General features: G+C 49.1%; 1 protein-coding gene across 1 annotated transcript in view; it reads left to right on the top strand.

Moving 5' to 3' along the window:
- Positions 1 to 27,348, top strand: part of LOC107123920 (zinc finger homeobox protein 3-like) — a 218,373-nt gene that overhangs the window by 102,302 nt on the left and 88,723 nt on the right. Inside the window, exon 7 of the mRNA XM_015427272.1 lies at positions 4,815 to 4,917. Coding sequence (XP_015282758.1) covers positions 4,815 to 4,917 — 103 coding nt within the window. The remainder of the gene's footprint in view (positions 1 to 4,814; positions 4,918 to 27,348) is intronic.

The following is a 27,348-nucleotide window of genomic DNA, read 5'->3' as shown; positions in this document are numbered from 1 at the left end:
AAATGTCCATTACATTTACCTCAAGATACCCACCCATGGGGCAAGTATGTGGTTGTACCTGAGCACTCCATTGGAGCTTTGAGCATTTCAGATTGGACGATCTTCGCAGACAGCTAGATTGGGGCGGGTCAGTGCTGCTGCTATTATTAGATCTGACAGCAGTGTTCAACACAGTTGACTATGATCTGTTGACCCACCACCTCGCCAACGTAGGAATTCATGGTGTAGCTTTGAAATGGCTTACCTCATTCCTCCATGGTCGGGGACAGAGGGCGAACATAAGAGAAGCCAATGCTGGATCAGCCCAGTGGCCCATCCAGCCCAACACTCTGTGTCACACAGTGGCCAAAACTACCAGGTGCCATCAGGAGGTCCAGCAGTGGGGCCAGGAGAACACTAGAAGCCCCTCCCACTGTTGCCCCCCCCCAAAGCACCAAGAGGACAGAGCATCCCTTGCCCTAGCGTGAGAGAAGGTTTTGCCTCAACACGCTCTGGTACGTGGGGTCCCTCATGGGGCAATCCTCTCTCCGATGTTATTTAATATCTGTATGCACCCCCTTGCCCAGCTGGCACAGAGTTTCAGGCTGGATTCTCACCAGTACGCTGACGACACCCAGCTGTACCTGCTGATGGATGGCCAACTGGATACCGCCCCATCTATTTTGGCCAAAGGCCTTGAGGCCATAGCTGGTGGTTGAAGCAGAGCCGGCTGAAACGGAATCCTTCAAATTGGAGGTTCTTTGGCTGGGTGGAGGGGGTGTGGGATTGGGGTGCCAACTCCTGGCTCTTGATGACAGTGTACCTCTAACCCTGGTGCCAACTGCCAAAAGCTCTATAGAGGCCCAGGTCACAAATGTTGCCAGACTGGTTTTTCTTCAGGCAACTGGCCCCCTTCCTTCCCCCCCCCCGACTTGCCCACAGTAATCCACGCAGCGGTCTCCCTCCTCCAGGCTAGACTACTGCAACACACTCTCTGCAGGGCTGCTCTTGAGCCTGACCCAGAAATTACAGCTTGTCCAGAAAGCAGTGGTGTGGGCCCTTACCCCATCAACAGCACGTATCCAGACAGTGCTGTGTCAGCCGCACGGGCTCCAAGTGGAGTACTGGATCAGGTCCGAGCTTTTGGTACTGACTTTCACAGAACCGAACGGTCTGAGACCAGCGGATCTTTGGGACTGCCTCTCCTTAGATACCCCTAGAAGGGCGTAACACTCCAGAGAGAAGAACCTCCTGGCAATCCCTGGACCAAAGGAGATCGGCTGTCCTCAACCAGAGCCTTTCCAGCCCTGGCGGAACTCTCTGCCTCGTGACATCTGCCCCCTGCGGGACCCACGGCAGCTCTGCAGGGCCTGGAAGGCAGAGGTGTTGCGCCAGGCCTGTGGGTGAGCACCATCAGCCTGGCAGGCCCCCATCTGTATAGTTTGATTCTTGTTGTTATTCCTGTTTTTAAATTGTTATATGTTTGTAATTGTATTTATAACTTGTTGTTAACTGCTCTGAGCCCCAAATTGGGGGGAGGGCAGTATATACATGGAACGAATAAATACATAAGAAAGCTCCATGGGCTTGATGAGTTGCTCATGTTGGATCACAAGAATATTTGACACCACTTACTCCACGGGGGAACAGCTCCGTGTGACTAAGTCCATTCTGTATATGATGGGTTTTATGTATGTCTTTGAATTATACCACTGAGGAAAGTCTAATGCTGAAACAGATTTGGTATTGGTTCTTGCATATGGAGACAATGTGTACTTTTAAACCTGTATTTATATAAATGGACATTTGTCTTTATATTGGGATTAGGTGTTTATATGCTGAACCATAGGACTGTTGTTTTTAAATGATATTTTAGTACTTCTGAATGTGTATTAAATTATATACGATATCTTGTACATTTGCACTACGTGCATAGTTATTTTTTTAACTTTCTTTGTTCCAGCCTTTTTGGTTACCTTGCCCGTGCCAGGTTGTGTTTATCTCCCCTTTTTGGGGTTGTGTTCATTGTGTAGAATGGCACAACAGTGGGCCAAAGACCTCGGATGAGAAGTCCAAATGCTGAGCTTGCTTCATCTGCTGCGCCAGCAGTGAGATTCCCACTCACAGCAAAATGGCTGCTTGCTTTTGTCTGTCCGTTCCTTCGCCCACATGCCACCCCCCACCCCCCGGCAATGTTGGCACTGCAGGCCTCTGAAAAATCTGTGTTGGATGTCTAGATGCTTTCCTGGGCCAATGTGTGCTCAAGTCATGTCCTGGAAACTAGGTTTTGAGCGGTCATAAACGTCTGTGCATTGGAGCACCTGGTCAGAGAGAGGACCAGACGTCAGAGCTGACAGTGAAACTCAAGAGAGTAAAATCCCTCCAGGATGCTTGGAAACTATTTAAACTGCGCTGCTGGAGGCCCAGATAGAATGCATACCTCAAAACAGAAACGATACCACAAAGTCTAAAAAGATGCCTGTGGGGTTAACAGCTTAAGTCAAGGAAGCCATAAAAGGCAAAAAAGAAAAGAAAAGAGAGAGCTTCTTTTAAAAAGTGGAAGGGTTTTCTGAAAGGAGCACAGATTCTTGCAAAACAATTGTAAACTGACAATCTGGAGAGATAAAAGAGAATTTTGCAAGCAGCTTTCTAAAAACATTAAAGCAGACAATTAGCATTTCTTCAACTATATCAGGAACAGGAAACCAGCTAGAGGACCGTGGGTCTGCTGGATAACCAAGGAATGAAAGAATTGCTTAAGGGAGACGGGGAAATGGCAGGGAGGGGGACAGGATGACTTCTTTGCATTCATTTTCACTGTAGAAAATGTGGGGCACATACCCACTTCGGAGCTGCTGTTTTGGGGGGAAGGGTGTCTGAAGAACTGGGTCAAGTTGAGGTAATGAGATAAAGTTCTAGGACTACTAGCGAACTGAAGATGAATAAGTCTGCAGGTCCAGATGGCATACACCTGAGGGTTTTTAAGGGACTCAGATGTAAAACTGTTGATCTACTAACAAGCATATAACTCATAGCTGAAACTTGCCTCTGTGCCTGATGACTTGAAAGTAGCAAATATCACCGTGGTTTTTAAAAAGGGGTCCCAAAAGGATCCAGGGAATTACAGACCAGGTAGCCTAATGTCTGGTCCAGATAAATTAGTATAAACTGTTATTAAAGATAGAATTATTAAGCATATTGAGGGACAAAGCCTGCTGGGGGGAAATCAGCATGGCTTTTGCAAGGGGACGTCCTGCCTCACTAACTTCTTGAAGTTCTTTGAGCAGGTTAATAACCATGTGGAGAATGGCAATCCAATCGGCATTATATCCTTACATTTGTAAAAGGCTTTAGGCAGGGTACCAAAGACTCCTGAGTAAGCTTAGTTATCATGGAAGAAGAGGACATGTCATCTTATGGATTAAGTGACAGGAAATAGCAAGAATTAGATGGACAGTTCTCCCAGTGGAGGGGAACGAGCAGTGGGGCGCCACAGGGATGATGGACAGTTCTCCCAGTGGAGGGGAACGCTCGAGCAGTGGGGCGCCACAGGGACTGATAGTGGGACCAGTGCTATTTGGTTTTCTCCTAAATGATTTGGAGTTGGAGCTGAGCTGCATGGTGGCCAAGGTTGCAGGTGATGCCAAAACATTCCAAATGGTGGAGACACCAGGGTAGATTGCAAAGAGCTACAGGAGAATCTAACTAAACTGGGTAAGTGGCTAACAATGTAGAAAATATTCAGTGTTCATAAGTGTGAAATGATGCAGAGGTCCCTCAGTGGCCATTAGCCACAAGGTATAGATAGGAACACTCTGTCTGGGGCAAGGGATGCTCTGTCTTCTTGGTGCTTGGGGGGGGGGGGTCAACAGGGGGAGGGCTTCTGGTGTCCTGGCCCCACTGTTGGACCTCCTGCTGGCACCTGGGATTTTTGGCCACTGTGTGACACAGAGTGTTGGACTGGAGGGGCCTTTGGCCTGATCCAACATTGGGTTCTCTTATGTTCTTATGTCTGGGGCAAGGGATGCTCTGTATTCTTGGTCCTTGAGGGGGGGGGGCAACAGTGGGAGGGCTTCTAGTGTCCTGGGCTGGCCCCACTGCTGGACCTCCTGAGGGCACCTGGTATTTTTGTCCACTGTGTGACAGAGTGTTGGACTGGATGGGCCATTGGCCTGATCCAGCATTGGGTTCTCTTATGTTCTTATGGAAGAAGAAAATCCTAATTTTAAATATACACTGATGAATTCTGAACTGGCTGAGACGGAGAGGAAAACAGATCTTGGGGTTATAATGGAAAGCCTGGTGAAAATGTTACCCCCAGTGTATGGCAGTGGTGAAAAGGCAAACTCCATGCTGAGTTGTTAGGAAAGGAATTGAAATGAAAATGACCAATATAGTTATGCCCGTGTATAAAGCTGTGGTGAGGCCTGATTTAGAGAAAGGTGTGCCGTTTTGGTCACCATATCACAAAAAGAATATTGCACAACTGGGGAAAGTGTGGAGAAAGGCAGCCAGTGTGGTTTCCTGGGGAGGGTTTAATGAAGGACCACTTTTGTGGCTTTCAACTCTCCTGCCTAATTGGTTGCACAAGAACCTCGGGCGAAACATGGTCAGTGATCAGCACCTGAACTGGGCGTGAAGAAAAAGTATTCCAAATATCACTATTTCAGAGTCGGCTGCTGCTTGTGTCTGAAACATTCCTTGCTGATTTGAGTTGTGTCTACTAAAGGCCGGTCTGCAGAGAGGGCTGAAGGGGGGGGGTGTGCCTGAGCGGTCTGCTGCTGCTAAACTGAGCTGTTTCCGTGTGTCCCTTCTTCTCTCCTCGACACCCGCAGGTGACCACGCCGGAGGTGATGATGCCCAGCAGCATGTTCCTCCCAGCTGCTCCCCCAGACAGAGACGGAAACGCCAGCGCGGAGGAAGCGGGCAGGCCACCCGGTCAGTCTCCTGAGGGTCCGATTCCAGGCTGCTGGGCACGGGGGGCTTCGGGGGCCCCGGCCCTGGCCCTGGGCTCTCTTGCGCTCGAGCCCCGTGGGGGTGGGGGTGAGGGGGTGGCACCCCGCCCTCAGGGCCAGCGCAGCAGAGCCAGTGCCTTTGCTGTCTGTCGCGGGCAGAGGCTGCGGAGGTTCACTCTGGCGTGGGCCTCCTTGGGAGGGCCCAGAGCACCCGCCCTGCCCCTCGTTACAGGACTTCTGCAACTGGCCTCCCCTCGCACGTGGCCAAATGGGGGGACCCAGGCAGAGTAACAACGAGTCTTATTAAGGGATTTAACAACAACTTCAGAGTAATAACAAGTGGGGGAAATGAGCAAAGTAAAGGCAGGTAAATCAGTAAAATGATAAATCCTAGCGCGTCTGTCTGCACAGTCCTCGCCTTCCCTGTTCACGGTCCCTCCTTGGATGAGGGATCCCTCTGTCTGCGGCAGCCCCCTCCAGCCCTGCTGCTCCCTGGGAGGAGAGGGAGGAAAAAAAAAAACCCACCCCACCCACACACAGAGACACTCTGGGCAAGGCCTCTTGTCTCCTCCCCCCAGGCGCACCGCCCTCTGCTCCCCTGCTGGTGTGGTTTCCCCTCCAACATCCCCTCTTAACCAATCACAGGGTCCAGGGGGAACCTGGGAAATGTAGGCCCTGATAGCTACTCCCAGACAGGCTTCCCTGGAGCCACTAGGCCTCCCCAGAGCCTGCAGGCTGCACCACAACAGGCCCATGGTCGTGACAGTGTCCCTGGAGGGTTCACGAGCGGGGGCACTGAGGCCGTTGGTCTCCAGCTCCAGCTTTTGCGGTCTTCTCTCTTTCACGGCCGCTGGCGGGACCCTTGGTACCAGGAGGAGACTGGGCAGGAGTCCGGCTCAAAAGGGACGCACCTCCGCCATTCAGGGACGCTTCCTCTCCTCCAGCAGAAGGGCTTGTCACGCAGCCAAATAGTCCGGGCTGCCCCTCTCCCACATTCCCCCCCCCCCCTCCCCGGCCCCAGTTATGGCTGATGTGTCGCAGGATTCAGTGCTCGGGGCTGGTACTGGGTCCCGCATTCCTAGGATGCAGGTGAACCTTTCAGAGTGTGCTGCAGTGCTGGCCGTCCAGGGGACCCGCAGGGTTCCTCCGCTGGGCGGGACCTCTCCTCTCGGAAACCATAAATACAGGAGCCAGCCAGTTAATCACCCCCAAAGTTTTCAACATACATCAACAGTTATAACAGACTAACATAACAATTTAATATCAGATCCGTTCCCATATATAAAAACAACTTTTGCACTATAAATCCCACTGACTGGAGCCATAATTACAGGACATTAAGTTATTCAAGTCCAAAGGAATCTGAACTCCCAGATGTCTCTAGGAGTGTTTTGTCCAGCAGAAAGGGAATTTTGACTTAATTAAAAAAAAGTTAATGTATGAGTGGTTTTTTCTAAAGTTCTCTAAAGTTTTCTAAAATTAAGGTTAAATTGCCGTCCACTTTGCGATAAATAAGTGGGTTTTGGGTCGCAGTTTGGGCATTCGGTCTCTAAAAGGTTCGCCATCACTGGCCTAGAGCATCCCTGACCAGGGTTTGTTCAGATGCTGCTGAAAGACTGCCAGTGGGGGGGAGCTCATTGCCTTCCTAGGCAGCTGATTCCTCCGTTGCACAACTCTGACTGTAAAGCAGTTTTTCCTAATATCCATCCGGTACCTCCCCGCCCTTAATTTAGACCCATTCTTGCAAGTCCTCTCCTTTGCTGCCCACAGGAACAGCTCCCTGCCCTCCTTTGACACAGCTCTTCAGACACTTCAAGAGAGTAATCATGTCCCCCCCTCCACCTCCTTCTCCAGACGGAACATTCCCAAGAAGTCCCTCGGCCTTTCCTCCTAGGGCTTCTTGGTCTCCAGGGCCCCCCCCCCCTCATCCTCAGCGCTCTCCTCTGCACCCGCACCAATTAATTACTTCAGGCGATAGGAGTTTGGCCAGATTAGCCTTGGGGAATGCATGGATCGATCGGCCACTTAAGTTCTATGACTTGGGGCTGGATCTCCAGGGCATGTCTTTCGTTGTGCCCACCGGCGGGGAGCCACACAGGTTGGCTCAAGCTGGGGGTGGGTGGCTCCGCGTCCTACGACTGGGGATGGGTCAATGCTGACCCCTGGCCCGGATCGTGCCGCTTTACCTACTTGCCCTTGCTGTTATTTTCAACTGTGAATTTAATAAAGTGGCCCATAGTTCATCCCACTTTCTGTGTCTGACTCTTTATTCCGAGTATGGGGGCAATACTTCAGGAGCAGCCTGACCCATGCCGTGTACAGTGGGATACTGATGTCTTGCCATTTGGACATTATGCCTCCGTTGATACATCCCAATACTCTGCATTAGCCTTTTTTATCACTTCTGGCTGCTCATACCAGACTGGCGACTCGGCCTGAGTCTCCGACATGCTGGCCAAGCCAACAGGCTCATGCCAGGCTGCCAGCCAGTATCCCAGGAGCTTTTCAAATGGGGTGATCGGCAGAAATAACATCCAGCAACACGTGTCATCACAGCCGCCTGAAAACCCCGATGTGATGTCAGCACATCGGGCAACACTCTGGATGACCCGAAATCTCCATAGTTCTTGCAGGAGGCCAAAGCACTGCCCAGCATGCTAATGTCATATCCAAGGTTTCAGGCAGGTGTGATGTCAGGCATTGCTGAACCTCATTTCCAGCTCTGGGCCTTTCTCCTCCCACCCTGAGGAGCAGGAGGCCTCCCACGGTGAGCGAGCAGGCCACTGGCATCCCTAGGCTTATGTGTTCATGTTTCTGTGAACCGGCCCATTCTCAAGCCAGTTCATCGCTCAACAGATTGGCAGTGGCTCTCCAGGGCAAGGAGGGATGCTGCAGCGTGAATGCATTTACCATCGCAGACACCTGGCCAGCTGCCCCCAACTTTAATGAATGACATCGGAACTCCTTGGGCAGGACAACAGGCAAAAGATGAAGTATTCTCTGCATATCACAGAGAGAAGTAAAAGAACCAGAAAAGGCCAGCTGTGTAAGCCCATACTGAACACAGTCAGTTCTGGAAATGAAAACCCTTTCACACATGAGGCAAACCTGGGAATGGGATCCAGTCAGGGCGCCTGACTAATGAACCAGCACGGTACACGTTGGTCACATTCACACTTCACGTCTCTTTGGTGTTCATCTCAGAGAGACAGGAGCGGCTACACAAGACAGGCATGAGTCCTCTGGTCCAACACAGGCCACCTCTGTCGGGGGCGGGGGGAGGCGGAATAGCTAGCTGGCTGCTTCCAGTGACTGGCATGTAGAGACAAAGCCAACTATCATAATAACCAGTGTAAAGAAATAGAAGAGAACAACAAAAAAGGGGAGAACAAGAGATCTTCTCCACAAAATCCAAGAAATCATAGGGGAATTTAAAGCACAGTGAGGCATGCTTAAAGATCAACATGGAAATACATTAACTGAACAGGACAAAATAAAGGAAAGATAGGAACGATACACTGAAGAACCATACAGGAGAGATGAAAGCATGACAGATTCCTTCCAAGAAGACTCATTTGAAGAAGAGCCTGCAATCTTAGAAAGTGGAGCGAAAGCTGCACTGAGAGCAATTGGGAGAAACAAATCACCAGGAGTAGGTGGGAAATCAGCAGAGCTATTTCAAGCCACAGAAACAGAGAGCCCATCAAAGTCATAACAAAAATATGCTAACAAATATGGAAAACCAAACAATGTCCCACAGATTGGAAACCCTAAATCTACATTGCAGTTCCAAAAAAGGAGACGTCAAAGACTGCAGCAACTATCAGACGACTGCATTAATTTCTGACACGAGTGAAGTGATGCTCAAAATCTTACAACAAAGACTCCTACCACACATGGAACAAGAAATGCCAGATGTTCAAGCTGGGTTCAGAAAAGGAAGGGGTCCTATTGCACATGGATGCTGGTTACTGGCGCATACAAGAGAATTTCGGAAGACAATCAGCTTGAGTTTCATAAATTACAGCAAAACTTTTGACTGTGGATCATGAAAGCTATGACTGGTTTTAAAAGAAAAGGGTGTGCCACAGCATCTGATTGTTTTGAAATACAACCTGTACTCTAGGAAGAAGGAGGAGGATATTAGACTTATACCCTGCTCAGAATCTCAGAGCGGCTTACAATCTCCTTTCCTTTCCCTTCCCCTCCCCTCCCCTCCCTTCCCCACAACAGACACCCTGTGAGGGAGGTGGGGCTGAGAGAGCTCTTTTGAGAACTGCTCTTGAGAGAACAGCTCTGAGAGAACTTGTAACTGACCCAAGGTCACCACAGCAACTGCATGTGGAGGAATGGGGAATCCAACCCAGTTCTCCCCGGTTAGAGTCTGTGCTCCTAGCCACTACACCAAACTGAAGATAAAGACTCCCCATCTGCGCCCCCCCCCGTCCGAGATAGCAGAGAAGTGCTGCCAGTTGGAGCAAACAGGCCATGGGCTTCATTTGCAGGGAGGGGCCAGGACATGACACCGCTGCTGACCAATGCTCCCTCTAAGCCGTGGAGTCTTGTGAGCAAACATTCTACTTTGTGAGCTCCTGGCATTAAAGTTGTGAGCGACTGATTTGGCTACTGCATAAATTAGTTTGCTCTGGAGCCATCCTTCCTGAGCTAAGACAAAAATGTGTGAGCCGTAGGCTAAAAAACAGTGAGCTAGCTCAAACTAACTCAGCTTAGAGGGAACACTGCTGCTGACTCCCCATACATGTCAATTGCACACTGTGCAGCAGCAGCAGCCAACAGGCCCCCACTTTGCAGCAGCTACAAGAGAGTCCAAGCCGAGGGCTCCAAATTGCTCTCTGGAGGTCTTGTTACTTGTTGATTAGCTCCTTTTGGGAACCTCATCAACCTTCCTACAATAATAAACACTCACTTCACTGGGAACTCTGTAACAACCTGAGCCGCCCTGAAGGCCCCTGGCCTTGCCTGGAAAAGGCAAAGCGTAATAAAATTGCTTCCCCTTTTTGGCTGAGAGCTCTGGAGGTGGGAAAGCCGGGTCTGTGGGATGTTTCGAGGTGGTCTTTCTTCTGCTGCTTCAAAACGGAAGATGTCTCTGATTGTGGGAACATGGACCAGACAGCCTGAGACCCTGTGGCCAAAAGGAGATGGTGCTCTCCGTGAGACTCCCGCTTCCATACTGGGTAAGTATTCGGGGGGGGGCACGAGCCACGGGTGGATGCCAGTCGAGACAGGGTCCAGAGTGGAGTTTTCACCGAAGATACTGGGAGGGGGCAGGGGCCAGCCAGCGACAGGACAAAGACCTGACAGTGGGCTCCTTTTCCCTCCTCTTCTAAGGAGTCCTGTTTTCCCGGCAGGGACCCCAGCACGGGAGTGGGGAGGACACCCAAGTCTCACAAGCACGGGCGTCTCTGCGATCTGGGCTTCTCTTTGCAGCTGGGCAGCGCAGGACTTCCTCTGTAATGAATTAGCCTGAAGTTATCTCAAGTCATTGCCTCAAATCACCAGCTACCTGTTGGAAGAGAGGTCTGATCGATGCAAACCAAAGCAGCCGTGCATGAGCTGTTACACAGTGGTTAGTATTGATCAGAGCTAAAGGCTGCCGATAGGAATGTGGAGGGAACTGACAGGCGGAGAAGAGGAAAGGAGGAAACAGCCTGTGCTGGTGGCAGTCGTATGGAGGAAAGCCAATAAAAAGTCAATTCCACTTAAGTGAACAGCTGCTAACTAAATATTTTGGGGGGCAGCGCCTTCTCTGATAGCAGCTGGTGTATCTCTGTTCCAGAACGGAGGCATCAAGCCAGTCCCGGGCGTCCACAGGGGAGATCACAGAGACGCTTGCGATGGCCAGTGAAGCAGAGGGAGAGAAAGCCAAGGCAGTTTGCTGGTGGGAGACAGGCAGGTCAGGGTCAGCTCTGTACAGTCCTGGAGATTCAGACAAAGGAAGTCCACTGAAATTAAGCTGACCAGGTTCCCTCCCCTTTGCTTATACCAGCTGATTACTCTTGACGATTGCAGATGATGCCCGTTACCTCCTTCTGAGTTACTGCTGAAATGGAAGAACTGGCAAGAAACTTTTACAAACACTTCTCAAGTTCAGGTTTATTTCTTTAATTCATTCATACCCCGCCTTTCTCCCCAACGGGGACACAAAGTGGCTGGCATCCGTCTCCTCTCCTCCATCTCATCCTCACCACAACCCTGCGAGGAAGGTTAGGCTGAGAGTGTTTGACTGGGGCAAGGTCACCCAGCCAGCTTCCAGGGCGTAAGCGGGGATTCGACCCTGAGCCTTCCAGACACTAGTCCGGCACTCTTAACCACTACACCACAAGGCTGTATTAGCCTTCTGAGTTCTCCATTGGCTAACAGTTGTCCATTTATACTGTTAAAAGTGGTAGAAAGCAGGTGGGACCTCCAACCGTATGATACACATTGCCGAGTTGAAAGGGCTGTGACTTTCCTGTCTTGGTTCTCTGACATGGAAGGTTGTTTTTTTTCATCTGTGAGCATCAGGCGGCTTTCCTTTCTAGACTAAATGTGAGCACTGATGCTGGCAATCAGCTGGTGAGCAGAAGTATAGGATTGCAGTGTAATGGTTTAATAAAGTTTGAGTCCAGCGGCACCTTTAAGACCAACAAAATTTATTCAAGCTATAAGGTTTCGTCTGCAAGCACACTGCTTCAGGTACACAGTGAAACAGAACTTCTTCATCCATTACATATAGGAAGGGGGGGGGTTGCTGCCGCCAGGAAGGGGTCCCTAGAATCCAGATGCATAAGTAACTGGGCAATTGTAGCTGAGATTGGATTAAGGCGGTTGCTAAGAACTGTGAATGGCAGTAAATTAGCATACAGATACAAGAGTGAACAAACAGATGTGAGAACGAAGTTTTGAGTCCAGTGGCATCTTCAAGACCAGCAAAGACCACTGCCACAGGAAGTGGTGGGCGCTACAAGCATGGACGGCTTCAAAAGGGAATTAGATAAGCATATGGAGCAGAGGTCCATCAGTGGCTATTAGCCACAAGGTATAGCTAGGGGCTCTGGGGCAAGTGATGCTCTGTCTTCTTGGTGCTTGGGGGGGGGTCAACAGTGGGGGTCAACAGTGGGAGGGCTTCTAATGTCCTGGCCCCACTGCTGGACCTCCTGATGGCACTGGTATTTCTGGCCACTGTGTGACACAGAGTGTTGGACTGGATGGGCCTTTGGCCTGATCCAACATTGGCGTCTCTTATGTTCTTAAAGTTTAGTTCTGGGTATAAGCGAGAACTGAAAGACTAGCATGTATAGATGCACACTCCTTCAGATACACTGAAACAGATTTCCTGAAATATTACACATAGGTAGGGGGGATTAGTTGCCAGGAAGAACGAATTAGAGTCAAGAGGCATAAGTAATTGAGCAATAAATAAAGCTAAGATTGGAATAACATATTTGGTAAGACATGTAAATAGCAGCAAATAGGTATACAAATAATTAAAAAGTTAACAACAGATGTGAGAACTAAGTTTGAGTCCAGTGGCACCTTTAAGACCAACAAAGTTTAATTTCTGGATATAAGTGAGAACTGAGTGACTTAGCATGTGTAGTGAGATAAGAAGCCGATATCTCTGTTAAGCCCTGGGAGTTTCATTGTCCAGAGTGTTGTATTAACTTGTAATACAGCAATCTCCCATTGCAGTCTGCTTCTGAAATTCATTTGCAATAAAACAGCTACTTTGATGTCCCCCACTGAGTAATGGCAGCGACTTACGACCTCTACTGGATAGTCACAATGTAATGGTTTAGTTTGCTTAAGGAAGTCTGTAGCTTTACAAAGTGTTGTTTGGGATGAAATTGTTCTAAATATCATGCAATTCTTCCCTCCACCCCAGTACTGACTTAAACAAAAACTGAAGCCAACCGTATCCTATGAATAATGCTATTGGAGTGGCTGGGAAATCCACCTGGAGTCATTCCTCAAAGTCCCCTATCAAGACAAGATTGGGCATGAATTGGGGAAATAATTCTTAGGAAAGAGAACACTGAAGGTAAAGCCATACAGAAGAAAATGGTGGAACTTGATTAATTTTGAAGGTGGGCCACAATATGTATATGACCTGGCTTGTCTTTCCAAAGATATACCAAGCGGTTTGTTGTAGTTCTTTTTAATACTGCATTAAAAAGAGTGAGCCAAACCTGGAGCCAGTTCTTGTCTGCATCACACCCTTTTCAGTCCAGTTTTGGCTAATCTGATATTCTGGGGAGACACTTTATTTTTTAATCTGATTTATACCCCGCCCACCCCAATGGAGTTCCAGACTGTTGTTGTTCAGTCGCACAGTCGAGTCCGACTCTTTGCGACCCCATGGACCAGATCACGCCAGGCCCTCCTGTCTTCTGCCGTCCTCTGAAGTTGGCTCAATTTCATGTTCGTTGCATCCATGACACTGTCTAACCATCTCATCCTTTGCCGTCCCCGTCTTCCACTTCATTCCACTTAGTCTGTTATTCTTGTATACTTATATGCAATCTTTGCAGACTAAAAGAAAGCAAATTACACATGTGGAACCCTAGTCCTGAGAAAAGCAATTCTTATGCAACAGAAAACTCAGTGAGAGAGAGAGGGAGGGAGAGGAGAGACACACACAAGAACAGTGGGAACGACAACTGTATGTTCAAAAAGATAAACAGAAAAAGCTCCAGCTTTGCCTACAACTCACCCACATTCCTCCATCTGTCATCTCCGGACACCATCTCTCAACATTTCTTAAATTAAACGAATACATCCAATAGGAGGGGGGTTTTTTCCACGAAAGCTTAAGAGAACATATCCAGCAGCAAATTAAACTATTGCACTGTAATCAGACAATTCTGCTCACTAAAACTGATCCTCCGCTTCAGTGCTCACATTTACTCTGGAAAGAAAACCAGTCGCAGATGGAGTAGTCCGTGCGGGTGCCCGCCGGCTGCAGGGCCCTCCCCGGCCTGCCTTTGGGCCCAAAACCTGTTCCTGAGGCACAGTGGGGTTCGTGGACAATCTCTAAACATTTCGAAAGCTGACGGAACAGAAATGGGGACATCGCTTACCAGGAGGACACGGGACTTGGCGCAATGGGCATGAAAGACAGGGAAACAGGTTCAAATCGAGTTAGGGGGAAAATATCAATGAATGTAACCCATCGAGCCCAGCCTCCGGACGCTCCCCAGCAGGGCAGGAAGGCCACCACGGCCACCCGGCCAGGTCCATCGAGACTTTTGGGAGGAAGGCAAAGATTAGGATTCTGCACGGGGGTGGGGGTGGGGGGGCGCATTGGGAGCTTCTGGAGAAGACTGACCCTATGGACAGAAGGAACGGTTAACAGAGGCACAAATACTTGCCCAGGTTTTGCCTCATTATAGTAATCTTCAACTGACAGGCTACGAAAAGTAAAATTATGTCATTTGGCATCAGGGATAAAATCACATAAGAGAAAGTAAGTTTTCTTTTTCGTCCAGTGAGTGTAAGTCACCCCGTGGCAGCCTCCGTCATCTCATTTCCTTTCCTTTCTCCTTCCCTGTGAACTTGTATAGACCATGGGTTGGAAAACTAAATGGGCAACATCAGGTTAAGAACATAAGCCCTGCAGGATCAGACCAGGGAGGGTCCCTCTAGTCCAGCATATCCAGCCAGTTCCCCTCTGGAGGGCCAGCAACATGGCACAGAAGCCGAGGCCTTCCCCTGATGTTGCCTCCTGGCTCTGGGGCTCAGAGGCTCAGGTTCACTTTTGTCCCTCTCTGGCTTCATCCCTGGATTGCTCTGCAACAGCAGATGCTGAAATCGGCGCTCAGACATCAGAGAAGACAACAACTAAGCATCTCCATTAGCTGACAGTTTGGAAGAAGTATTTTAAAATGAAAAGCAAGTATTGATCATGTGGCCTGTGAAGAAAACTGGCTAGACGGGGGTGGGGGTGGGGTGGGTGGATCTGGAAGTCTGGTTTATCTTGGGGATTCTGTTCTCCGTAGATCTTGAATCGGTCTCCGGAAGGAAGACGTCAGGCCTGCTTTGGGCCCCGGAGGGTGCTGGCTCTCGCCTCCACGCCATCTGGGGCGTTTCCATGGTGGGCTTGGATGCACTGAGGTGAATTCAGCAGCAGTGACAGGAATCCAATGCTGACCACTTCATTAAGTGGTGACTTTGCCCTCCTCTCCTTCTTGCCCTCTTATTTCTCTGTCCTGGGCAATGCCCCTCCTAAGCCCTCGTTGAAGGTCAGGCCTCCCACCACTGCTGGGCCTGCTGCACAACTAGCCCTGCTTACGGGCCTCTGGAAGGCAGGCAGCCGCCTTCAGAGCCGTTTGGGTGGGAGTCTACCCTGCCCTGTAGCCTCTCATTACCGATTCCTGTTCTGATAGGTTTCCCTGCCACTCGCCCTCAGTGGACTGAGACATTCTTTCAAAGAAATACTCTGCACAAGGTGTACAACTGTTCAGCAGATTATAAGTAGCCCTGCCTCTTACAGACAAAGGGTCTGCCATGCCTAGATATCAGTTTCAATAAGAATAAACACAAACACTGTTGGCCAAGCTATTACGCGGCCTTTTCACAAGCCCAGTGTGGGGAAAGCACAAGGACTGGCTTTCTGTGCAAGGTGAGCAGCTACACTCTTCTGTCCCAGAATGGATTCCTTCCCACCTCCTATCACCAGGGCACGGAAGGTCATCATCCGATTGCTTATTTACAAGCCGTATGGGTCTACGAATCAACAATAGAGACACTAGGTGAAAGGCAGGCAGGCCTCAAGTTCTAGAGAGGACTTTACCTCCAGAAATTATTCAGGAAGACAGAAACAGATAGACTGCGTGTGCGCGTACACAGGTCCACATCAGAAAGGTAAACATGATCTCTGATCAATATCTTTACAAGTGTAAAGGAATCCTAGCTCCCAAAGGGTTAATTTTCAGACCCAAAGCTATCAAAATGTTTAGTGAGCTAATGCTCTTATTGAGGGGGGGGGGCTTCATCAAGGGTCCAGCCCAGGAAAGGGAAACAGGGACTGAGGGCAAAGGGCTTTCTCAGCATCAGCTTTACAATCATCACACGCACTGCTACTGCCACCAACTGCCAGGCCCATTCCAGTCTCACAGCTCTGCACGGGGTTTTCTAACTATCCTGCCCGCTCCCTACTTTTGCTCAGGCCCTGGGTAACATTTCATGTGCAATGCAATTCCAGCCAACAAGCAAAAGGATGGTGTAGGATGATGGCTAGCAATATCCCTGCATGGCCATCTGAAGAAATGTTGTGCCGGTTCACCTGTCTGCCTTGTTGGCAACCTGTGGCTAATGCCCAGGTCCGGGGTCAAGGTGTCTCAGTCTGCTAGGAGAGTGTAAGCTAACATTGTTCTCAGGCTGCTGTACTCAATGGGCTACGTCCACTTTCCACCGATGACCTTACACTGGGGGAGAGGGCGACTGACTTTCTTGGAAAACTTCCAGTTGTAGAAGTGATGGAAGGTGAAGATAACAGAATAACACTCCCAAAGGAAGAACAAAGTTTGAGTCCAGTGAAGAAGAGAAGATATTGGATTTATACCCCGCCCTTCACAACAGACAACCCTGTGAGGTCGGTGGGGCTGAGAGAGCTCTTGACAGAAACGGCTCTTTTTCAGGTGCAAGTGGAGGAGTGGGGAATCAAAGCCGGTTCTCCAAGATTAGAGTCCGCCCACTTAACCACTACACCAAACTGGCTCTCCTTTAAGACTAAAGACTAAAACTGGCACCTTTAAAACTTACAAAGTTTTATGCAGCCCTGGATGGATCTAACTCCAAAAGGAAGTTCATTGAATGGTTCTACAGTGATACTTATGAATGACTGGATTTTCTTCACTAGAATGAAGGATATCTCAGGCTTTGCATCAGTGCTACTTCCACAGCACCAGATAAATAGATAATGTGTGATAAGAGTCTCAAAAAGTGAGACACAGAGCACAAAGAATATTCATACCACCTCATATTAAAAAATGGGGTGGGGGGCAGTTTCTATAGAATATAAGAGTCCTAAACACCACCAAAGGCTCTCCGTGGGACACCAACTATGTATGGAAAGCAGATGGATGCTCAAAGGACTCTCACCCACAGGTGAGCCTCACAGGGCACCAGAGGCCTTCTGGAAGAAGGAGGTTTCCAGGAGCAGATTATTAGCGGCTCTACTCTGAACTTACCTTGCCACCTAGGAAAGGCCACACAAGAAGCAAGGCTGTCTTTTATCAGTGCCATGATTATTCAGTGTGAGCTATCGAGTGACAGAGATACAAAATAGGACACACCATCTCGCTCTTCCTTTTTCACATTTTCCATACTATAATTTGCATACTGAAAGTCCCGAAGCCTGGCTGTCAGAGCTGGTGATGGTTGTGGAGGGGTTTCTAGCTTTATCAAGGGGGATTATTTCAACTCAAATTATTTTGCATTGTAAATGTTTAAATCCACATTAAACCCAGATTAATACATGGAACATCCTGATGGAGTATTTATTGGGGGGGGGGGAGGGAAACAAATTATTGTGGCCCATTCCCATCCAGAGTAGTCTTTAAAATGTTGAATTCGGAGCTTTGGCTAACAGAAATGCTGGCAAACGTCTCCCTTAATATTACCAGCAATATGAAACCTTTAGCACTTTCCCACAACTCAATAGGAATTAAAAAGTAGATAAATGCTACATAAATCAGGATTTGGCCTAACTACATCTTGAGGTTTAGTGTGCTATTGTGTAGTCAGTGGATGGGGGCAAAGACAGCTCTGTCTCTAACAGTGGCCCAGGCATGAATAAGGGACGGAGAGTAAGAGGCGCTGGGGTCCAGATGAGCTGGGCTATGAAAGACTATTCAATCCGGTCCTGGAGGAGGAGGAGAAAGAACGGGAGGAGGAGTTGCTTTTTATACCCCGTGGCCCTTCACTACCCGAAGGAGGACTCTCAGAGCGGCTTACAGTCTCCTTCCCTTCCCCTCCCTACAACAGACACCCTGGGAGGCAGGTGGGGCTGAGAGAGTTCTGAAAGAACTGGAACTGGCCCAAGGTTACCCTGCTGGCTTCATGTGGAGGAGGAGGAGTGGGGAATCAAACCCGGTTCTCCAGATTAGAGTCCGCCGCTCTGAACCACGACACCCCAGCTGGCTGTCATGGCAAAAATAAAAGTTAGCCTTGCAGTCCTCAAAGGAGTAACAGATTTATTACGGCAGAAGTGTTGGTGGACTGCAGCCCACTTCATCAGTTTTGCAGGCATAGCGATAGACATAGATACACACGCTCATGGTTATAGGGGGAAAATGGTAAACAGTGAGGTCAAAGGGGCATGAAATGGAGGAACAATTTGACAGCCACAGATTTTGTCTGGACTCAGCTAGGTAAAGTCACCCTGAAATGCAGTTCTGGAAGAGGATTATTGAAAAAAAATTGGTTTATTATATGTATTGTTTACAAAATAGGCTACAAAACCCCAAAGACTGCATGGAAATTTATTCTCTCAAGCTAAGAAACGAAGCAGAAATTATGGTCTGGAACCAAACTCTGGATCAGTGCGGGAAATTCCTCACAGAGAACACCACAGGACTGTTCAGTGCTCTATAAAAATGCCCAGGCCACCCACCTTTCCTTTCTTTAGTGTTTATTTGTAGAAGGGACAGACGTGGCAAGTGAATGGAGGGAGTTAATTTTGGGGTGTGGAACCCCCTCTTCTGCTTCAACAGAAAGAGATTCTGGGTGAAGGACCCAGTCCGACTTCAGTTGCCACAACCCGAGTGGACAAGGTGGGTGATGTGAGCTTGTCCAGTAGAGTGACAGCATCCGCCTGATCCCCAGGAAAGAGGAGTTGGGTAAATGAGACAGAACTAGGTTTCTGGCTGTGTACCCACCGCTCCGCTGTCTAAATGCCTCCTTCCTTGAGCTTGTGGAGGTGGCTTTGGTGTCGATGCCCCCAGGTTTTGGGTCTTGGAGAACTTGAACATTCCTTGCCCGGGGTCACTCAGGACTTCATGTCCACCATAACAACAGTACACCTTCCTCAGCGGCTGAGTGTCATGCCTGCCCCTGCTGATGTCATGCCTGCCTTTGCTGATGCCCCTGAACAGGCTCCTGAGGACCCTGAACAGGCTCCTGAGGACAGTACTGCAGCAGAAAGGCAAAGACTGGATCCTGTAGCTGAAAGCTATCTAAGTGGTGAGGAGGATAGAGCCTCCCAGGGAACACCTGCAAGGGATCAGTCTCTGCTGCAGCCCAGTAATTCATCATCAGACTCGCCTCCACCTGTAACCAGGCTCAGGAATGTAAGAAGACAACAGCTGAGAGAGCGAAGGCAGAATGCACGCATGCGTGCCAGAAGATCTCTTAGCCCTGATTACTGACAGGATCCTGTCCTCACTCCTGGCTAGCTAATGAGTTGATTAGCTAGCACTGTATATATGCAAGTCTGTTGCCAGCAGTCATTTGTGCTGGCAACGTCGTTTGTTCAGGACCTGAATCCTTGCATCTCTGCTCCAGACCTTGTGGAATTCTTCTCGGCTTGATCCTCGGCTTTTGACCTTTGGCTTTGTTGACCCTGCGTTCATCTCTGACTCCTCTGGTATTGTTGTGATTTATGGACTTGAAACTTTGGTATGTCTGACCCTGCTTTTGGACTGTGATTTAAACCTGCTTGAACCTTGCTTACCTGATTTGCCCGGCTTGACCTCGGACTGTTCCTGGACTTTTGCTTGCTTGTGTCACGCCCCCTGGTCCTGCCGTGACACTGAGGAAGGGCAGATCACTTGGTGATTTTTAGTCTCTCTCGTCTTCTAGAGAAATTGGGGACAAGTTTGGTCAGTCCACGCCAGAGGCTGATTGATCGAGATGGTTACCAGATAACTCACAGTAAACTCCTACTCAGTACCCTGGATGGTCCTGTTAAAGCCCTGGCCATCCTTTCCCAGGCATCCTTTCCCATTAGAGCCTGTTTAGCTCCTTGATCTGGTGGGGAGCTGCTGGGTGCAATCAAGAGCTGGATGACAGCCAAACCACCGATTGGAAAAGTCTGAGGAGGAAGGCAACCCACCCCCCGGTAACAAGCAAAGGTCTCCTTTTAGAACCTACGTTGCGGTGGTGACGGTGACAAAGAAAGCTACTCCACTACCACACTTGTATTTGAACAGAACTGTCCAGCTGAGCAGTTCTGTGCGATGGAAAACCTTGTTGCCATGCAAGCCTATCAATGTGTTTGTATGGAATATGAACTGTGCAAAGGGACTGTATAATATGGAGACCTGGGAATACCTGTTGAGACTGCACACCTGAAAGAGGGACACCTTCCTTTAGTGTTGCTGCCACAGTGTTAGTCCAGAGTAATCAGACATCTCACCTGCTGCGAGATGAAGCAGTCCCATAAGCCTGTACACAGCCTCAGACACCATGCCATGGAAAGGCACAAGGACAGAGAACTCCAGACGCCATTAGGAGTTTCTTCCAGCACATGTAGGAAACCTCTCTTCCCCCTCCCAGCTACTTACAAATCTAATCAAGAGACTCTACTCATGGTTGAATAGCAACTAATTGCTCACCCATCAGCAAGCCGGCTAGGGCCATCAAGAGACAATAGCCCTAGCCTGATGATTTAATCATCCTTCATCCAGGTGCCAGTCCCCAGACCAAGTTTCTAGCTCTCAATATTGACCACTCCTTAGTCCCCCTCCCCTCTTCCAACCAGCCAATAGTATGTTTTATGGGACGGACTAACAGAAGGTGTCACAGGGGGATGTGGCCAGCTCCGCCTGCCCCCCCACACCACGTTATAAAAGATGCTGCCCGACCACATGGTCTCTCTCTTACACTCTTACCCTCTCCACGACCCCTATCGAAGCTTTAACCCTCTTATGTCCAGCTTGCTATCCACATACCCTACCTCCATCTTTAAACTCTAGATCTGCAGCTAGAGTCCACGTGGTTCTGCTGGTTCAGAGCACGTGTTCACCATTTTCTATTTCTAAACCCCTCCATTCTTCCATTGGAACGGCTCAACTAATGAAGACAGGTAAATATTGCCCAACCAACGAATATCCTGCTAAAGCTACTGTGTTAAGGATCTATCTTTATTTCCTAGCATATGTATAAATGTGTGTGTGGTTGTATATTGTTTGAATGATATATATCTCCCAGTAAAGAGACAATATATTTTACTGAATCCAGTCTCTGTGTCTCTTCAGATACTTACAGTGAAGGTGGGACTTCTGTATACATTGGTGAGAACCCTAATTTGCCTATTGCCAATTAATAATCATAACTTCCCCTAAACAAATTAATAATCCAAGGCAATTTGGCTAACAACCTGCTTAGTGCAGGTTTGAGTGATGATGCTGTAACACGTTTGTAAGGTACTCTTGCAGATAAAACCATCCACACCTGCTTCAACTCTGTAGCCAGTATTGAGACAGTACAATTGCCAAATGTTCCCAGATTGGCATTTTTGGAACAGTTATTACAACTTGAGGATATAAACAGAGGGCGTCAAGCAGTTCAGCCTATCACCTGTCCACTCAACCTTGCCCTGGCAGGATGATAACATCCAGCCAAGAAGGAGGGAGGGAGGGACTGGCTGGGTCCAGGAGATGAGAACTGCCCTGCTGGCTCTTGCCGGCCACAAGCATTCTTCAGACTATTCGCTGCCTCTGCAGATCAATGTTCCCTCTAAGCTGTGGAGTCTTGTGAGCAAAAATCCTACTTTGTGAGCTACTGGCATTAAAGTTGTGAGTGAGCAATTTGGCTGCCGCAGAAATGAGTTTGCTCTGGAGACATCCTTCCTGAGCGAAGACCAAAACATGTGAGCCGGAGGCTAAAAAACTGTGAGCTAACTCACACTAACTCAGCTTAGAGGGAACACTGCTGCAGATTTCCCGTCCTGGACAGGGAAGCGGGAGCTCAGTCCCAGGCATTGCGGGATGAGTCATTATCCAGACCCATTCATCTTGGCTTCAGACTTGTGTTTGCCTGAGAAGGCATTTTGGTCATTCTGGATGACAACGTGTAGTACTTGAGTAATTACATCCTGTTGATTCTCCTGGATGCAAGTCTTCTGAAAATGGTCCGCTCCTCTTCAGTCTCTTTTGGAAGAAGTTGCGCAAGTGTGACCTGGCCAATCAATACTAAATCTTTAAGGAATGGTGAACCCTGAGACGATTTAGGACTGCCTTTTGATGGATTTAGCTTTTATTATTGGCAGCCACACCTGGAGTTTTTAAACTGTGGCTTTTACAATTGTTGTTTTTATGATGTTTTATTTACCTGGTAAGCCCTCTCGTGTTCCGCAAGGGAGGAAAGTGGCAAATAAGTGTTCTAAATAAATAAACGGGATCTTTCTGTGCCTGAGACCCTGGAGAGCCGCTGCCGGTCAGGACAGACCACGGCCAGACTAGACATACGACAGGTTCATGAGGTCGTTTATGACAGAACGCAGGGATGAGGAGCCGCTCTGTGCCGAAAAGCAAAACATACAGACCTGAATCCAGGAAGACGAAGGAAAGTTCCTCTGAACCCTAACCCACCCACCCCGCCACTGTATTGGATCCCTCTGCAGGCTTCTTCGCTTGGAACAGACACAGGGAAGTCGAGGGCTTTCCATGAAGGCTATTCATAAACCCTACCACTCTCTCCATTAAAATAGCCTCCGTGGCTTATGCATTCTCCGTTCTAGGATGCTGTTTGTGGGGAGAACAGAGACAATATTTTGTCCACCTATGGCAATTTGAATGTGACCTTCATATCTGGTTGGCACCTGCAGGCGTCCCGTCGTGGCCACGTGGCTGCAAGTCAGCCATGAGGAGCCAAATCAAGGCCATCAATGAACAAGCATCAGAAGAGCAACAAGGACGTTTCCACAAACCAGTCTGGGATTAAGAGGAATCCCACTGATTTGGCTATGCAAAGAAGGGCTCCCGGTAAGGGTAGGATCCCAGGAGATATATTGAGGGGGAACATATACAAAAAGCAAACCCAGTCCCACCAGGGCACAAAAGCAACTCAGGGTTTGTAGGTTGACTTACAGGCTGAGAAGGAATTTCAGAAGAGCACAGAATCCAGGGCTGAAGGGGCCTGAAAGTTCTGCTCAAACAACTTGCTTCTCTGAATAACGATTTGACTTATTGACATAAAAGAACCAAATTCCTTTCTGAGTCTTGGGACATTCTTGCAACTGGGTCCAGGAGGGCAGGAGGAGCAGAACCCTGCGACTGAGGAAGGCAGACATTCTGTGGGGACCAAGGTCCCTTCCCAGAAGCTTACTTAGATTTTAGTTCTTTAGAAAAAAAATTGCTGCCTCTCCAGGAATCTGCCCACGGTGGCTTACAAAATAAAAATAATTAAAGCAAAACACTGACAGGCATAAACTGAAATCGCACACAAAGAACCCCGGCCCTGCATAAAAACACAGACCACAACAACAGATACTGGCAAGCTTCAAATAAGAGTTCTCAGAATAAAACAGTATTAAGAAGTGAACATCTTGGCCTGTTGCTTACAGGAGAGCAATGCAGGCCCCGGGCCAGCCTCAAGGGGACCGGCACTCCATAAGGGAGGTGCCACTACTGAAAAGGCCCTGCCTCTGGTTGCCACCTGCCTCGCCTCACGGGCAGGCCGGGCAGCTTGGGAAGAGGCAGTGTTCTTTCCCAAGACTGCACTACAAGGCTGACCTGAGGCATCTGGCACTTCTACATTTCCTGCCCTCTGCAGAGTCCTGCGAAACAGCCACTCGGACATACCAGCCTGCCTTCCCGCCATCCTCTTCCACGTTCTTCCCCATTTGGGGAACATCCTGCCAACCGCAGTCCTCCTGACAGCACCTTTCTGCAGCCATGACACATTTGCTTGCTTTGCACCTCCTGACGCAATGAAAGTCTAGTTGCCCTGATAGTCCCAGTAGGAGGGCTTGCTTGATCCCGGGACAGTAAATGCATCCTGGGAGTCAGAAGAAAAGAGAAGGGTGATGTCCCTGTTTCCGGTGCCCTGGCACAGCTTGGCCAACAGAGACTGTTCTATGCAGTACCACTGTCGAGTTTGGATTCATCCCTGCCAAAAGCCGTCCACATCCAGGCAGAAACCGGCTGCCACTGCTTCTCCCCCCAGCCCAGTCCTCGAGAAGCTGAAGCCTGGAATGCATAAACCAAACACCGGGATGCCGGGTGAAATGGGAAAGTGCAGCTTATTTCTCCTGTGTTTAATCACCCCAAAGGAACTGGGAACTGTGGCAAACCCCAGATTAACACGAGCCATTTCAACTATGTAAACAATAATAAGAAACAAGAAAGAGATGTTTGGAAATCCATCTATTATCTGGTTGCACTATCCATATGGTCAGAACAAGAGAAAGAGTATCTGCTGTTTGTCCCCCAAACCACATATTTAATCCATGTGCTTAAGTCAAACTTAATTACAGCACATTTGACATAAAATAACAATCCCACATCCTTGGAGAGGAGAACTTAAGTAGTTAATATGTGTGATTGAGTGAAATTGCTTTGCTGAATGTTTATGGGAAATCTAAGAGAAATGAAACATGGTGATATTTTAACCATGCAGATTCCAGTTCTTGATTTCAAACACGATTCTCTGCCCAAACCTTGTGCAGGATTGCCACCTTTTGAACTGGCCCTGCTCTGGCACTTTTAAAAGCCACACAGTGCGGTGCAATCAAGCAGATCACTAGCTTTCCAGCTGCCTTTTAAAAGCAGGCCATCTCTGGAACAGGTCTCGTTACTGGTAGCCATTGTGGGCCCAAGCACATGTCAGCATTAATGCTGCAAAACCTTCTCAGAGGGCTCCATTCCTTTCTACAGTCCACTCTGACAAACCACAAAACTGATCTAAGGGGACAAAATACTGCTGCTGAAAGGAGGCAGGGTTACCTGCGGCCAGGCGGTGTGGAAGGACTGCCCTGAAGCCTTGACATGGAAAGCTGAGCATCTGGAGTCTTGTTGTAAAGCACTTGGAGTCACTCATGGATTTGGAAATAGCAGGAGGATTTATTTAGCTGTAGAGAGAGCAAACTGAAGAATGCAAGGTATGAATAAGGCATTCTAGGAAGCCAGAGGCTGTAAGGGAAGGTTTGCATGAGGTTCTACTGCAATATTGCTCTGTTTAGCATGTCTGTGTAAGCACTAGACAAACACGGAAGGTCAGATGGAAGCCACCGGAAGACACATCATGTGGGAATTACTCTCATAAGAGCATAAGAGAAGCCAATGTTGGATCAGGCAAATGGCCCATCCAATCCAACACTCTGTCACACGGTGGTCAGAAATACCAGGGGCCATCAGGAGGTCCAAGCAGTGGGGCCAGGACACTAGGAGCCCTCCCCACTGTTGCCCCCCCCCAGCACCAAGAATACAGAACATCACTTGCTCCAAGTTCCTATCTATACCTTGTGGCTAATAGCCACTGATGGACCTCTGCTCCATATGTTTACCTAATTCCCTCTTGAAGCCCTCCAGGCTTGTAGCCGCCACCACCTCCTGTGGCAGTGAGTTCCAGGTGTCAATCACTCCCTTTACAGCCGGGAGGCAAAGCTGCTGCAGTTCCTCCCCATGAATGGCCAGACCATCCTTGCAGCCCAGCTGAAAGCTGTGCCCCGTCCTCTCATATTCCTTACAGTGTTCATTCTCAGGATTCCTTCTCAGTACTGGGTGAGTGTACAGCACTGCTAGTGTAGTGTGGATTGGGGATCACGCCCATCTGGATTGGTATGATTCAAAGGGTCGGACAATCTATTGAGGCATCTGAGCAAGCAGGTCTTTGATTTACAGTGTGTGGCTGTCTGTCCGTCCGCCCGCCCGTCCGCCTGTCCGTTATTGCAGTCCAGAGCCATTCAGGGTCAAATTGTGTGGAAGGTTTCTTGACTCCAGGATTGAGTACCCATACAAGCAAAGCTGGCCTTAAACCCTGGTAACCACATTCCAGCTCCTTGCTCCATCAAGGCACTTGTCCAGAAGATGGAGTTACAGGCACAAGACCCCTCTCTGCAACACAGGGTGTTATCTGTCAGTAGCCATCAGGTGACCAGAGGAACCAATGACACTCCACCTTGCCTTACAAAACCTCTGCGTTTGCTGTTGCTCTCTACATGTTTGCATCCTTCACCCCTTCTAGCCTAGTCCAGGCTGCCGCTCTCCTACCTGCCCTGCACCATCCACTGTCTGGCCTGCAGGCTCTTCCTGGAATGTAACGAGAGTAAGACTCGTGTCCAGTGCCCTGTCCCTCCTGTAGGGTCTACAGGCTGCCCACTGGAGCTCACGTCCTGGAATGAGCTGATGTGGCCGGTGAGAGGGACTCCCCCCCCACACACACACATTCTGGTGAATGTCCAGGGGAACCCAGGCTGGAGAAACTTCTGTCTTCTCTGAAAGGAAACGTTTTGCACACCCATAGAGAGGAAGCTCTGGAATGTGACAGTGATTTCAAATCCTGAGCCAGCCAGGGGTGTTCTTGGCGTAAGTGAGCGCCTGCTGGCATGCAGAGAGGGAAGGCTTGGGCACAGCTCTCACCCAGTCCCCTTGGCATAGAGAGAGGATTCGCTCCCGTTACAGTTGCCACTGGCAGGTGAAATCCCTTAATCAGAGTGGACAGAGCACCTGAGCTCTGCGAGCCTTGCTTGATATACTGCCCAGCAGCCATGGATGAAACACACCGTAACAGTGCATGACAAGTAACAGGGGCAGTCATATGTGGTCTGATAGGAAGAAATATTGACCCAATGAGGTAGGAATGAAACTGAGTAATTTGCTTCCTGTCTACTTAGCTAGAAGCTGAAGGTAAACACCTGATCCTATGTCATCCTTCTGTGCAGAGAAAGACCAGCTCTGCAGCCACCTTGAATTTTAATTTCCGTCATGCATAACCTACCAAAAGTCTGTTGCCCTCTTCCCTCTTGGCCCGAGCAGTCAGCCCTCCTTCCCATATCCCCTGAAAATATTTGTCTCCTCAGTTAGATCCGAGATTCCAGACAGACTTTCCCATGCCGCCATCCCTCAAAATAGCCACGTTCCTCGGTATTTATAGCAGCGTGACTTTGCTGGACCAAACTGTCTGGATTTCCACCGCTTTTGTGTGTGACTCGCCCCTCACCTTGGGGCAGTCCCTCCATGCCTGTTACCGACGGGGTGCGCCTGGGTGGCAGGGAAGAGCACGCGAGAGGCTTCGCTGCACAGAGAAAGCCGGAGTCACTCCGCTGCATATTGACTGTTCCTCAAGGCTGGTTTCCTGAGAGCGAGCGGTTTCTGCAAGGAGTGAGGACAATGAGAACAAGGCCGGCAGTATGCCAAGCGTGGGACAGCTGCCAAGACACAGATCATTAGCGTGGGCCAGCTCTAAGTGAGGAAATGAGAAACACATGTGGGAGAGCAAGGTTAGGAGTGAGGGCCTGTGGGTCAGTGAC

This window comes from Gekko japonicus, unplaced genomic scaffold (assembly GCF_001447785.1).
Source record: "Gekko japonicus isolate JY-2015 unplaced genomic scaffold, Gekko_japonicus_V1.1 scaffold1463, whole genome shotgun sequence".
NCBI classification, from domain to species: Eukaryota; Metazoa; Chordata; class Lepidosauria; order Squamata; family Gekkonidae; genus Gekko; species Gekko japonicus.
This window is presented reverse-complemented; position numbering and strand designations above follow the sequence as displayed.